Here is a 13,275-nt window from a genome sequence, read left to right on the forward strand (position 1 = left end):
TTTCCTTCCTGTGTCTCCAGTCTTCTGGTATCTTAGTGATAAGGCAGCCTGCCTCGGGTGACCATAGTTTAATTTTTGTCATTTACTCTCTCCTCTGCTTCACTAATTGATCTTGAACACTTGCCAGGAAGGATGTGCCTTGTGGCTGCTGCTTCTTATTTGATCTTCTAAATTTTATTTTATTTTATTTTATTTAAAATTTTTAATTGGGACTGTGCTGTTTTTGAAGGGAAACAGTGTTCTAAATGATCGTTGCTTTAGGTGAACACAGTTACTTCAGAATTCCATTGGCATCAACAGAGAAGGAACTCTGATATTAATATTCCTTAAGAACAGCACCCCTCCATTCCTGATTGTTACCGTCTTACTTGTGCTTGATCCCCTACCTCCCTTGATGTACCCAAGAGGTCTCAGACTAGGAGTCTGGCAGAGCATCGCAAAGTTGATAAAGGGCCTGGAGCATCTGCCTTACGAAAGGCTTAGTAGCCTGTAGATCTGTTCAGCCTGGAAAAAAAAAAAGACTCAGGAGGGGATTTGATTAATGTTTATAAATATCTAAAAGGGAGGTGGGAGGCAAATGGATGAGGCAGGCTCTTCTCAGTGGTGTATAACGATAGGATTATAGTGGCCCAAAACTTGAACATAAATTCCAAACAAACGTGCGGAAGAACTTCTTTACAGTAAGGGTGATGGGGCACTGGAACAGGTTGCCCAGAGAGGTTGTGGAGTCTCCTTCTCAGGAGATATTTGTGACCCATCTGGGCACCTACCTGTGTGACCTATTGTAGGGAACCTGCTTTAGCAAGGAGTTGGACTCAATGATTTCTTGGGGTCCCTTCCAACTCCTGTGATTCTGTGACTGCCATATGGCAACTTCCTTCTCAGCCATGAGCCCAAATGAACAAAAGGATCTGTGTTAAATTAAATGCTGGGTCAACACCTCACTGTGATGTGAGGGAGTTGTGGGGAACAGAAAAGCCCACACCAAAAGTTTATAGGAATACGCTGTACATTTCCTTGAATTCCTTCTTTTCTAACCTTGTTTTAGTATTTATTGAATTGTTGCTTTCTAACTTAGCTGTAAATGAGGGAAAAGAAAAATTAAACCTTAAATTGCAAAAGTAATTAGTTGACTAAAGTTCCCGAGACAGTTTTCCAGGTTTTAGAAAGCTGTTCTGAATTAAAAATGATCATTTTGCAGATGGTGAGTGAATTTGATGCCTCATGCACCATACTGTTTCTCTTACAAACTGAAACACAGATAGGTATTATTTCAATAATAAAGAAAACATATTTGCTGGCCTATTGTGCTTTTTATAGGGAAAGTTTTGGTTTACTTAAATGGGGACCAGTAGCGATGTTCTCAACAAATATATTGCTTGCTGACTTCACTAATTAGCATAGAAGAAAACATGGTTCTGTGAGTTTAGCATTGGAAAACTTTTCTTCCTGAAAAGGTTATGAATTGTTTTGGCTGAGAGAGAGAAAGGACAAGGATCAGTTAAGAAGTGTGCATTTTTGGATCTAAAGGGTATTTACTTGCTAAGGGGGTAAGTAATACGTGGTGATCTGAGATTAGACTGGGTAAACACTTGGTTATGACTTCTACATTATATCTTATGTCAATTTCTTGGGCAGTGCTTTCAAAAATCCACTTTGGAAGCAAGTCAGAATATTGCCTTGAGTAGAATCTTTGTTAGATTTTGTTTAAAAATATATGTATAAGTATAAAAGAGGAAAGAGAAAGAAAATCTGAAACCAAATACAGAACTGCAGGTCAAAAAGTATGTGTTAAATATGGGAGGAAAGAAATTTTTGTTTAGCCACTGAGTTAAAATTATTGTTAGCCTCTCTCATTGGCTTCTCTCTTGTTTATAGAACGTACAATTTCATCCTGTCAAATCTCTTCCTAAATAATCTTTAATTTATGGCTTCTTGAGTGTACCTAAGAAAATGGTTTGTGTGTTCCTAAATTAAAATACCAACATCTGTAAGACTTAGATATTTGCATAGTATGAGACATAGTTATGTCGAATTTCTGGTACTCCATTTTTTAATAGTTAATGCTGTAATTTAGAAGCTGCTAGTCTGCAGTGCGCAGTAGAGAACAGCAGAACACGTAACTCAGCTATAGTTTACAATGGTTACATATGTTCACCCTTAGAGGAAGGGCTATGAAGGGAGCAAACATCTTAGTGATGAGAGACAGCTGCAGGAGATGCGCTTTGAAGGAACAGCACCAGGAGGAGATCACTGCCATGCAGAGGAGCAGCAACCTGGCCCTGAATGGGGCTGCTGGGGAAGCAGGAAGTTTCACTGTGTATCAGTATTGGCAGCAAGTAGAAAGCCAGTTCACTGAATGCCACAGGTCTTTTAAATTCTTTGCAAGTTTTCTGATCTGACAAGCATCCTGATGCTTGTTCAGATCATCATGTCTCATGCTACTGAGTAAAATTTGCTTCCAATTGTGCAACCTTTGTCTTATTTCTGTGGAACTGGGGACCTCTTCTTCCACAGAAGAATCATGCCACTGACAAAGCCTTCGGCATTTGCTCCAAATTTCAGTGATGGAAGCTAGCAAAATATATACAACACATCAAGAAAATATTTCTTTGGGGAGCATCAAGGACCACGATGCTAGATTTGTAGCTAAAACATATATAGTGGTTTTATTTTAGCTATGCCACTTGCTTGCTGTAGTGTTACTGAAGCAAAAGTAATGGTACCTGGTTTCAGTAGACTAACAGTTTTTGTACCAGTACATTCTGTTCCTTTGATGTTCAATGAATGACTGAAAGCATGCCATGCTTAGTGATAAAGTTCTTGAGAGAGCACGCCTTGTGTCCTCAGTATTGATGTGTCAATAGCTGTGTGCTTTTAAACTACATAAATAAAATCTTCAGGAACATTCTATGCATAAGAAATCCTGAATGGTGAATAATTTAACATAACCTTTTTGCTGCAGTCCTTTTTGCTACATATGCCACATATGTTACATCAAGTTAATTAGAGTGACGCATTTGAAATGCTCAGAAACGTGAAGGAGGAAGATGTAGACAGGTGTTCACAGCAACTTTGTTAGTGGGGCTTAATATTTTAATTGTTGGCAGCTGTGCTAATTGTCTGCCTGTATGTGCCCACTTAAATGGAGTGGTTGAAACCACTGTGAGCCAATGATTATGCCTTTGCACTTGTAAGCATATTCTAAGCTATTCCTGTTAGTAACTCACACAAGCAGTTAAGTGCTTCTATGTGTTTCTTGTTGAGAATTCTATTTCATCAAGTACTAGACAGTGGCTTGCTTGAATTCTTCAGTACGTGGAGGTGGGTTTACCTTTTCAATGCTGGTTTTAAAGAATGGGGCTCTTTTCAGAGGTGGTGATGAAGTTCTGTTGGACAGAAATTTTTTTTTAGCAAGAAACTGCCTTCAGTCTTAGGAATATCTGCTTTGCTTAGCTACCTTTGCTAGGTGTGGCCATGTGTAGATTCTTACAGCTGGTATCCTTACATTTCAGATGGAGGGTGTGATTTCTAATTCAAGAAAAAGTTGCACAAACTTACTGTTCTTACTCTGTAATCTGCTAAGATGGTACTTGGCTAGATGGTCTGGTCTTACAGCCAGAGCAGGTAGCAGTTGCCAACATTTTGAGGAGTTAGTACCACTTATTGCTGCAAAATTAATATTGTATTACTGGTAAAGCATCAATTTATTTAAAAATAGCTGAGAAATATGGATGGGGATGCGTGCTGAGAAGAACCTGGAGAGAAGATGAATCTGCTTCAGTAAATTGGTAACTTATGGGAATTCTTGATGAAGAAAGCAGGCCCAGTTGCGAAGTTTATGTACTGGATGGAAGGCTGAGAATCAAGGTGAAAGATAGAACAGCAGTGTTCTTCCCCTTCCCCAGAGTTTTAATAAAAAATAGAGTCTTATTGTGAAGCATGATATCTACTGTTTTGTAACTTTTTTCATTAAATAGTCTTCTGGAGGATTTTGAGCTTTCTGAAATGATGTGACTTGACTAGAAGAGCCTTTGTCTTTTAATTCAGAGATTATAATTCTGAATATAATCTATTGGCTTGTGACTTTTTTCCTTAACATTTCTTTCACTTTGAAATATAAATTGAACTTTTGTAATTTTAGGCAGTTGCTGTCCAGCAGAGGTTAAAAGGCCACTTTGCCACAGGTGTTAGGACTCAGCCTTTTTCAGCTGAATATCTGGTTGAAATCAACAAGGTCTTGCTTGCCATGGCTGATGTTGAGCTGTTGCTGAATGGACCCGAGCTAAATACTGGCATCTATGAGGATTTTTCAACTCAGGAGGATGCACTGAAGGTACTACATATCTAAATATTCAGAGGGAAGAAGTGGAGGGATTGGCAGTGTTCATGAGATAAGTGTGGATTTGTTTAATAACAATAGTACTGCTCTGAGAAATATGGTGTGTCCCTTTACCTCAGGAATACATCAGCTATACAAAGTATTTCATCCTCTTCATAAAAAAAACTACTGAGAACACTGAAGAATTTGTGTTTCTTGAGCTATGGCAACAGTTAAGTTCAGTTGCCATAGCTGATCTTATCTATCAACTGCTCATAGTTATGATCTTATTGTAGATACTGTTTTGGAATAATATTCTGAGGATGTTAATTTTTGGTCTTTTTCCATGCTCATATTCATTTTACTGATGGCTAATGTTGTTATTGTACTTGTAGAATGTAAAAGATATTTTGGATAAACTTGGGGATCAGATTGCGGTCATACATGAGAAGCAGCCTGATGTTATACTGGAAGCATCTGGGCCTGAAGCAATACAGATAGGAGATGCACTAACCCAGCTGAATGCAGAATGGGACAGAATTAATAGAATGTACAATGATCGCAAGTGGTAAGTTGAGGATGCCTGGTGTCTTTGATCAAGTGGTGCACACATTATGCCTTGAACAGAAGTGTTTTACAAATGTCTGACAAGTCTGACAGTGAAAATAAAGATAAAAACTATTGATGTCATTGTCTGAGCAGAGACTTCACTAAGTTCGGAGACCCTCAATTAGGGGAGCATCAGGATTTCTAAAGCATCAGCAGGCACTGTTGTTTCACTGTGCTTTAATTTGAGAATAGTATTTCCAGCTGGGTATTTCTTTGTATGTTTTTGCTGGCTGCCAATGGTCCTGTCCAACATTTGGAGACAACTGTTCCAGAATCTGGTACCTGTCATTGCTGATTATGCCTGCAGCTATATTGTTGTCTTCATAAGCATGAGTCACACTGAGCTCTTAGTTATGCCTTTTTTCCCCCCTATAACTTAATTTAAAAGCTTTAACTAATATTATCTTTCTGTAAGTGTCAGTAAAATTTCATTTACCACTAAAATTTCATTAAGTAGTCAGAGTTGACTGGAAACCTGATCTTCCCGTTGAAAAAGATAATTGTGTCAAAGAGTAACTTCACTGTTTATGATTAACAGGCAAAAGGCAACAAATCACCTCCTTAGTTAGTTCACTGAATACAAATTATTTTTCAACTTCATAACATTTGCAAAGCTTTGCATTTTAATGGGGATATTATTGGGCACAATTTTCATGCAAAAAAGACCGCTGGACTAGGAATTTAAGCGAAAATGGGATGCAACTTCCTGAATACATTAAGTGCTACAATTCTAGTGGGATAATGTATTTTAATTAATGAAGACAATTTTAGCATCAGCGTTAAAGTGCTGTATTTTGGTATTTGTATTCTTTCACCCTTTTTATTACAGAGAATTTTTTTTAACCAAACATTTATCCAATCTTAACCTACGTATAAAAAAGAAGAGTAAAATAATCCATATCCTTAGTAATCGCTGGCTTTTTCTATTTCTAGGATGTGTGTAGATTTTGACAGGGTTAGTAGAAATAGCATCTGAAATGCTTGGTAAAAGACTGATTAGTCTTCAGAGCTAGTAATGATTTTCTGATTGAGTTCCAACTAAATAGTTAAATCTCGGATAAAAGCTCGAATGTAGCCAAGCACAAATAGAATTCAGTTGCACTTACAAAGCCTTTAAGCACTCAACTGAATCTGATTGACTTGGTTTGATTTAAACACATGTAAATTAAAATGTTTGTGGGTTTTTCGTATGCAGTTTTGTTTGTGTGTATGTAAATATATAAATACACACAGGCTTAATAGCCTGTGTTGTGTTGTTTGTAAAAGTGCTAGTTTGCTTGTTCTGCTCCTTTGATCACAAACTTTCCACCAGAGTTAAAATTGCCGGTGATTTGGGAACGACCTGTGGCTTGGAAGCATGTGGCTTCCTGTGGAGGAAGCCAGGCATAGGCAAATCTTGGTGGTATGGTTGCAGGACTTCTGTACTTTTACCTTTCAGCCAGGCATTCTGTGTATTGAAACTGCAGCAAGTGCATCTACCTCAAAACTGGAGTGAAACAACAGCTCAATGCTCGAAATACTGATGTAACTGTAGGCTGGGAACTGAAACTATGAAAGCTTTCTGTCTTAGTGTTGTACAGTTTTTAAACCCTAGATTCTGAAAAAAAATTATGCCCCAGAAATTTTCATTTTGAAGGAAGCCGTTAAAATATTCTTTTAAACTATTTTGAGTACTCAGAATATATCTTCACATTAAATCTGAAATGTGATACTATCATGAGTCAATATGTTCAGTTCAAGACTGTAAAATGTATGTGAGAAATAAAAGGAGAATGAGATTTGGGGTCACTCTACAAGTTATCACTGTACAGGTAATGTATTGCCATGGAGTGAAGCTGGAAAATAGGGTCAGAAGAAAATTAAGTAGGGGTTTTTCTTTTTTGCTTTCTTCTTTATTGGAATGAGACCACATGACAAATAGTCAACAAATCAGCTCTGTATGTGCCAGGAAATATGGCTGAGCCTTGATAAAAACAAGATACAATTCTGGTCTAAAAAAAAAAAAAAAAAAATCTCTTCAGAACTCTGGAATTGCTGAATTTAATTAGTGAAGAAAATAGAAGTAATGTAGCTTTATAAAGTTTGATTTCAGTTACCTTTGATTTTTTTGGTGCTAATTTCATGTTACATCTGGATACGTGCAGTAACCTTGAAGTCTGCAATTGATATTGCTTAAGACAAAAGTAATGGGCTGCAAATGGTGTCTTTCCTCACAGGAGGACCTTCTTATCCGCAGGAGATCTGGTCCCCTCTGTGTCTCTTGGTATTAGTTTGGAATGGGATAGTCTCTAGTCTATAAGAGGTGATGTAGAACTTGTGTTAGAATCACAGAATGGTTTGGGTTGGAAGGGACATTTAAGATGATCTAGTTCCACCTCTCCTGCTATAGGCAGAGACTCTTCCCTCTAGACCAGGTTGCTCAAAGCCCTGTCCAGCCTGGCCTTGAATGCTTCCAGGGAGGGGGCATCCACAGCCTCTCTGGGCAACCTGTTTCAGTGTCTCACCACCCTCACAGTAAAGAATTTATTCCTAACATCTAGTCTAAACCTACCCTCCTACAGTTTAAAGCCATTTCTCCTTGTCCTGTCGTTGCCTGCCCTTATAAAAAAAATCCTTCCCCAGCTTTCTGGTAGGCCCCCTTCAGGTACTGTAAAGCTGCTAAGTGTTGTTTGTCTCAAGTCCTGTGTCCTTGGACATGTTTGTCCTCTTTGTTTTGTAATGGTACCATTTTTTTAGCAATCAACAAATTAAAAGTAATTTCTCTCTATGCTTTTTGACATGCCTTTCTTAATATTCATGGACTCTTTTTTGTGACTTTGTTAGCATTGTAGAACATTCACTTTAAATTGGAAACAACCTTCTGACTGTGGTAATTCAGTCTTTTTCCATACTTGAAAATGTTGCTCTTTGTGCTAAGCTTCACGTTAGTTTGAGACTGCAAAGATGAAAATCATACCAAAATGCATGGAAAATTAGTGTGTGATTAAATTATAGAATTACTTACAAAAGTCTTCTGGTGATACAGTCAGTTCTATATAGTCAAAATTACCTTTATTTATTAAATTCCAGCACCAACAGTGCATGGTTTATGAATTAAAAAAAAAAAAAAATCTGAGCAATTAATCATATTTGATATTTCATACTGTCTGATGTCTGAACTGTTTTACAGTAAAGAAAAAAAGGTTCTGCTGGCCAATTTGATGCAGCTAATCAATCTTTATTTCTCTAAGTGTTAGAAACAAAATTGTACTTTGGACTGCCTTTTTTTTCCTTCAGCTGGAAGTTATGCTGTTGGGTTTTACGAGTTATTACCATGTCAAGAAGCTTTCAGTACTGGGACTTGATTATCCAGGCTATGTGTTAGTCTTCAGCTGTTTGCAAGTCAAGTTGTATGGAATTCTTAAATATCACTAGAGCGGAAATTTTAGTCTTTTCACTGAAATAGTTGGATAATTTTTCAATGTGCTGCTTTTACAGTTCCTTTGATAGAGCAATTGAAGCATGGAGGCAGTTCCACTGTGATCTCAATGACCTCTCCCAGTGGATAACGGAAGCTGAAGGGTTATTAGCTGATGCCCTTGGTCCAGATGACAGCCTGGATCTGCAGACAGCTGGGCTGCATCAGCAGGTATGTATAATATGTGCAGTAGTGGGACAAGCTAGAAAATCTAGGCTTTTGTCTAAAATTGTAGTTTTTATGTGAATCACGTATGAGACTGCAATTAATGTAACTTTCATTTGTAGTTTAAAGTGATTCCTGGAGACGATCACAATTCCTGCTTGTACTGTGATGACTTCTGTCTTGAATAGTTTTGACTTAATCTGATAATTCAAATACTGGCATCATTTAATCTAAAAAATGAGAAAATTTCAATTATGGGTGCCTTAGATTTTATTGTTTTAGAATTCAGTTTAATCGTAAATATTGTAGTTAATATATTAAATATTGTAGTTTAACTACAGTGTAATTATTTGATAATTTTCTAGGTCCTCATTATGGAATAGCAGGCTCTTCTGTTTAGCTAAGCTACTCTGCTAAAAGAGAGGAAAACACTACTTTAAGGGTCTGACTTCTTTTTTCTTCTGTGTAAGGAGTGGCTGTCCAAGTGTTATCCTAGCACATAATTTTTAACATTATCCTTGTTACTGCTTGAAATTTTCTTTTCTTTGCCATATGCCATCTCTTTCTTGAATTATTTGTCCTAATATTGTAAGCTTGCTGTAGTTGTAAGGAATGTTTGGATTTTTGATCCTGACATGTTCTGACTTCCTTTGGTTTCATGGATTTGTTGCGATGTTTGGAGAGCACAGACATGATGATTCCAGCTAATATAGTGTTAAGTTACAGAAATAGGCAGGGCCATGGTTTACGAGAAGAAATAGTTGTAAAAATAGAAAATAAAAACAAATAGTCCTAGTATCTGTTAGCAGTACTGGAAAGGAATCAAAAGTGACCATGAATTCTAACACTGATCATTTGAATGAATTCTTGTGATCCTATCAATCGTTGGTAGTATTCAGTAGTGCATTCTGCGTTCTGTATCATCATCTCCTTTTTATGACACTCGTTAGAAAATTAAACTAGATTTAATAACAGACTTAATAACTTAAATCAACAACATCCAACTTTAAGAGCTTCAAGTGCCTATTTTAGTAAAACAATATGCAGTCATGATTTATTGTGCATATTATGAGCCATAGATCAAAGTCATCTCAGGTCAGTAATAAAATTCTGTTGCTTTTTTTCTGACAGGAACTTGAAGAAGGAGTACACAGCCATCAGAGCAGTGTTTTGGCATTGAACAGAACTGGGGAAGGGATCATACAGAAACTCTCTGCTACAGATGGGAGCTTCCTGCAGGAGAAGCTGGCAGGACTGAATAGGCGCTGGAAAGCAATCACTGCTGAGGTCATGGACAGACAGCAGAGGTAACAAGTTACTCAGGAATTTGGATATCTGGCCAGATGTGGTGAAGAGAATTTCATTTAGCAGACTCTGTGAGAGTTAGTGTATTCTATTGCATGCTGTCATTTATCTGAATTTTCCTGACATTTGGACCTCTTTTTTTTTTTAAACTGTCTCCTATTACTTGTGATTTTTCTCCTCTTTCAAAATCATTTCATCGCTAAGCCAGACACCTTTTTTGGAAGGAACGCTGAACTAGTTCTTTTGGCTGAAGCTTTATTTCTGTTTTTCCATTGTCAAAGATGTGCTAATTGAAGTGATTGTATGGTGGCAGTCAAGAGCAATACTTCAAAACAAAAGCTTTAGTCTGTGTTTGCAGCCATTTAATATAGCAGGCCAGCTACTTTCTGAACAAAACAAAAATCCTTTGTGAACAAGCCTTAAATTTCCTTCAAAAGATTAAAATGTGAAATATTCTAAGAAATGCATGAATTTTCAGTGTGTCTGAGGATACAAGGTTTCCTTCTCTGTTTCTTATTATTACAGAAAGCTATAAAGATTAGGCTCAAAAATGTTGACTGGCATGTCATGTTCACTGCAGAAGTGCATGTGGATATTTTGTTTTTCTTTTTAAGGCTAAAGGGAGAGAATCAGCAGCTGATAGATTACAGAAAAAAGCTTGATGAATTGCGTTGCTGGTTGGAAAATGCAGAAAACGTTCTGGACACGAGATTTACATTCAACCATGAAGAAAATTTACGAGAATTACAGGCAAGATCCTTGAGTGTGTGTATGTATGCATGTATATGTTTTGTGCAAAGTATTAGAATGTGACTTTTGGAGAATATTTTCACAGTGTAAATTGACAAAGAAATATGATGGTTGTGTGAGAGTTCATGTGATTACTTACACAAGCAAGAAGCATCTTGTAATGAAATCAGGTTGAGTTGATAGTGGTTATCAAGCCATCTAGATGATGGCAGTTTCAGGAAGTGAGAAGTATATGTACAACTGATAGAATTTGGTAGATAGACTTGTGGGTATTATCCTGAGTAAAATTCCGCTATATAATTCTGAAGACATTAGCAAAAGTCAGTAAGTTTAAAAGGGTGTTGTAAGAATGGACAAGTTGATAAATGGACAGGTGGGTATGTTAGTACTATTGTCTTGTTTATTGCAGATAAATAAGCAGATTTAATACTTTGTTCCATGCTTAAGACTGTATTTAACCTGCTGTTTAAACTAGTAAAGGTTTTGGTCATTTCATGTTACTTAGATGTGTATATACATGTTATTTTTCTTATTTATTTTGTGTCTGGCTTTGAAAGCAAAATATCTTTAATTTTAGGATGTGTGAAAGAGAATGTTTCTGGAATACTAAAAAGAATCCAATAATCATAGTTACTCATTTTTAAAAAAACAATTAAAAAGAGGTCTACTGCTAGACTAAATTAGAAAGCCTTGAAGTTGCAACAAATGTATATGAGTGATGTACAGTAGTTGCTGTTGTATTTGCCTAAACAAGTTCACTCTCTTTTAAATCAATTGAGTGTAGCTGCTGACTGGATACTGTGCAAGTTTGATTTCTCTTGTGGATTCCTGAAGTGAAAGATAGAAGTAGATTACAGGGGGTGTGCGTGTGTGATATAAGTAGAACTTACTAGAGAAGCACTGGTAGGGAATTAAATACCATATTTGGACCAATCACAGCAGGAACGGCATTTGCAATTATGATTGTACTCATTAAGGGAAGTGAATTCCATGTACTATTAAGATTACTGGGCTGCTCAGGAGGGTGAAGAATTTCTCATAGGAAAAGAAACTCAGAGAACTTTCCTTGTTTTGTATAGCCAAAGAACAGTGAGAGGAGAGATGATGAGAAGAAATAGGATAACATTATTAATAGGAATATTAGGATAATTGTTATTGAAGACTGTTATTGGGGAAGTGGGAGTAACAGATGTTAACTGATCAGTCAGGAGTAAATGCTATCTGAGAATGAGAAGGAGATTTCTAAATAAAGAAAAATAAACATCTAATTCAAACAAACAAAACAAACATTTTTAATGGATGCTTGAAAATTTAATAAAGGTAGTATTTGGTATTGTGCTAATTCTAACCAGATGCTCTGTTCAGTGAACTACCTTCAGGCCTGTGTTCCTGTCGCTTTCATGTACACACCTCACAGTAATACATTATACAAGTATTATAAATATTAGGGTGGATGAATACGATGCATACTAGCTAATGTCATATGTTTGTTCTAGTGCTTTAAAGACAAAACTTGTGATTCTTGCTCTGTGGTGCTTTTGGTCTTATGAGCAAATGATAGCACAGATACGTTAAAGTCAGTGGGAGGTGCACCCAAGCATAACATTCTTTTTGCAGGATCTGACCTGTACTTTCATCTTAAAGAAAAAGAAAACTATGGGCGGTTGATCGAAATTGAGTTGTAAGGTTGTGTTAAGTTTTTAACTATCTTTAGAGCACATATCATTAAGAATAAAGTATCTTGAGACGATAGTTTCCTACATCCTGGCTCGTGCCAGGAGCGAGCCTTTATTTTTTAAATTATTTCTAAAACTAAGGCAGGTTATAATTTTGATTAAAAGAGTGTTGACTTTTGGATACACGTGGTACATTCAGAGGTGGTCAAATAGAAACATCTTGTGAGGTCAGAATTGATGTGAGTGATATGAGGCTATGTAGGTACTCTGGGTGTTATATTTACAGCTTTGTATGTGTTCTCCAATTATCCACAGTAATAAATGTTGATCTTTGAATACTTGTTTTTAATAATTTCTACACTTACCAAGAATAAACAAACAAAAAACAACAAAAAACTGCTCTTTACTTATTTTGAAGGAAATTTCTAAATACTAGAGCAAAAGGAAAACTTTTCGTCTTGTTGTTGTTTAACATTTATGCATTTGACTTCAGTCCAAAACTATTCTGTCCCTCTTAGGTCTTAAGTGAAGAGATGGAAGTACAGGGAGACAAACTGGAATGGTTGAACAGAACTGAACCTGAAGTAATTCTGGATAAAAATGTTGATCTTCAGGAAAAAAACAGGCTTTCTGGTAGCCTGCAGTCCCTCAATGTGAGGTGGAATAAGGTGTGTATTTCTTCAGCATTTTTACCTGAAGTTGGAAATATAGTGGTGTATTCAGAGTGATAGTTTTCCTTTTTCCATGCATCTGTGACATCTAAAATGACTTGGAAGGTGTGTGCATGTTGAGGGACTGTCTCACAGGCATGAATCCATGCCTGCATGAAAACCCTGGTAAATGTTATTTCATCAGAATGAGTTGATTAGTTTACTTGTTGATTTGTTCTTTTTCTTTTTTTGTGTTGGCTGTCTTTTAAACAGCTGGATCAAAAATGTTTAGTCGTAGAATTATAGAATGTTTTGAGTTGAAATTGTCCTTGAGGATCATCT

General features: G+C 36.6%; 1 protein-coding gene across 10 annotated transcripts in view; it reads left to right on the plus strand.

Annotated features, from left to right (window-relative positions):
- Window positions 1-13,275, plus strand: part of UTRN (utrophin) — a 348,963-nt gene that overhangs the window by 125,595 nt on the left and 210,093 nt on the right. For 9 of the 10 annotated variants that reach the window (XM_015284305.4, XM_040698161.2, XM_004935579.5 and 6 more), the window contains 6 exons: window positions 4,145-4,336; window positions 4,717-4,889; window positions 8,408-8,558; window positions 9,684-9,859; window positions 10,472-10,607; window positions 12,802-12,951. In XM_015284305.4, coding sequence (XP_015139791.2) covers window positions 4,145-4,336; window positions 4,717-4,889; window positions 8,408-8,558; window positions 9,684-9,859; window positions 10,472-10,607; window positions 12,802-12,951 — 978 coding nt within the window. Of the gene's footprint in view, window positions 1-4,144; window positions 4,337-4,716; window positions 4,890-8,407; window positions 8,559-9,683; window positions 9,860-10,471; window positions 10,627-12,801; window positions 12,952-13,275 lie in introns of those variants that run through there. The other variant, XM_040698165.1, reaches the window with a different exon arrangement.

Source organism: Gallus gallus, chromosome 3, assembly GCF_016699485.2.
Source record: "Gallus gallus isolate bGalGal1 chromosome 3, bGalGal1.mat.broiler.GRCg7b, whole genome shotgun sequence".
NCBI lineage: Eukaryota > Metazoa > Chordata > Aves > Galliformes > Phasianidae > Gallus > Gallus gallus.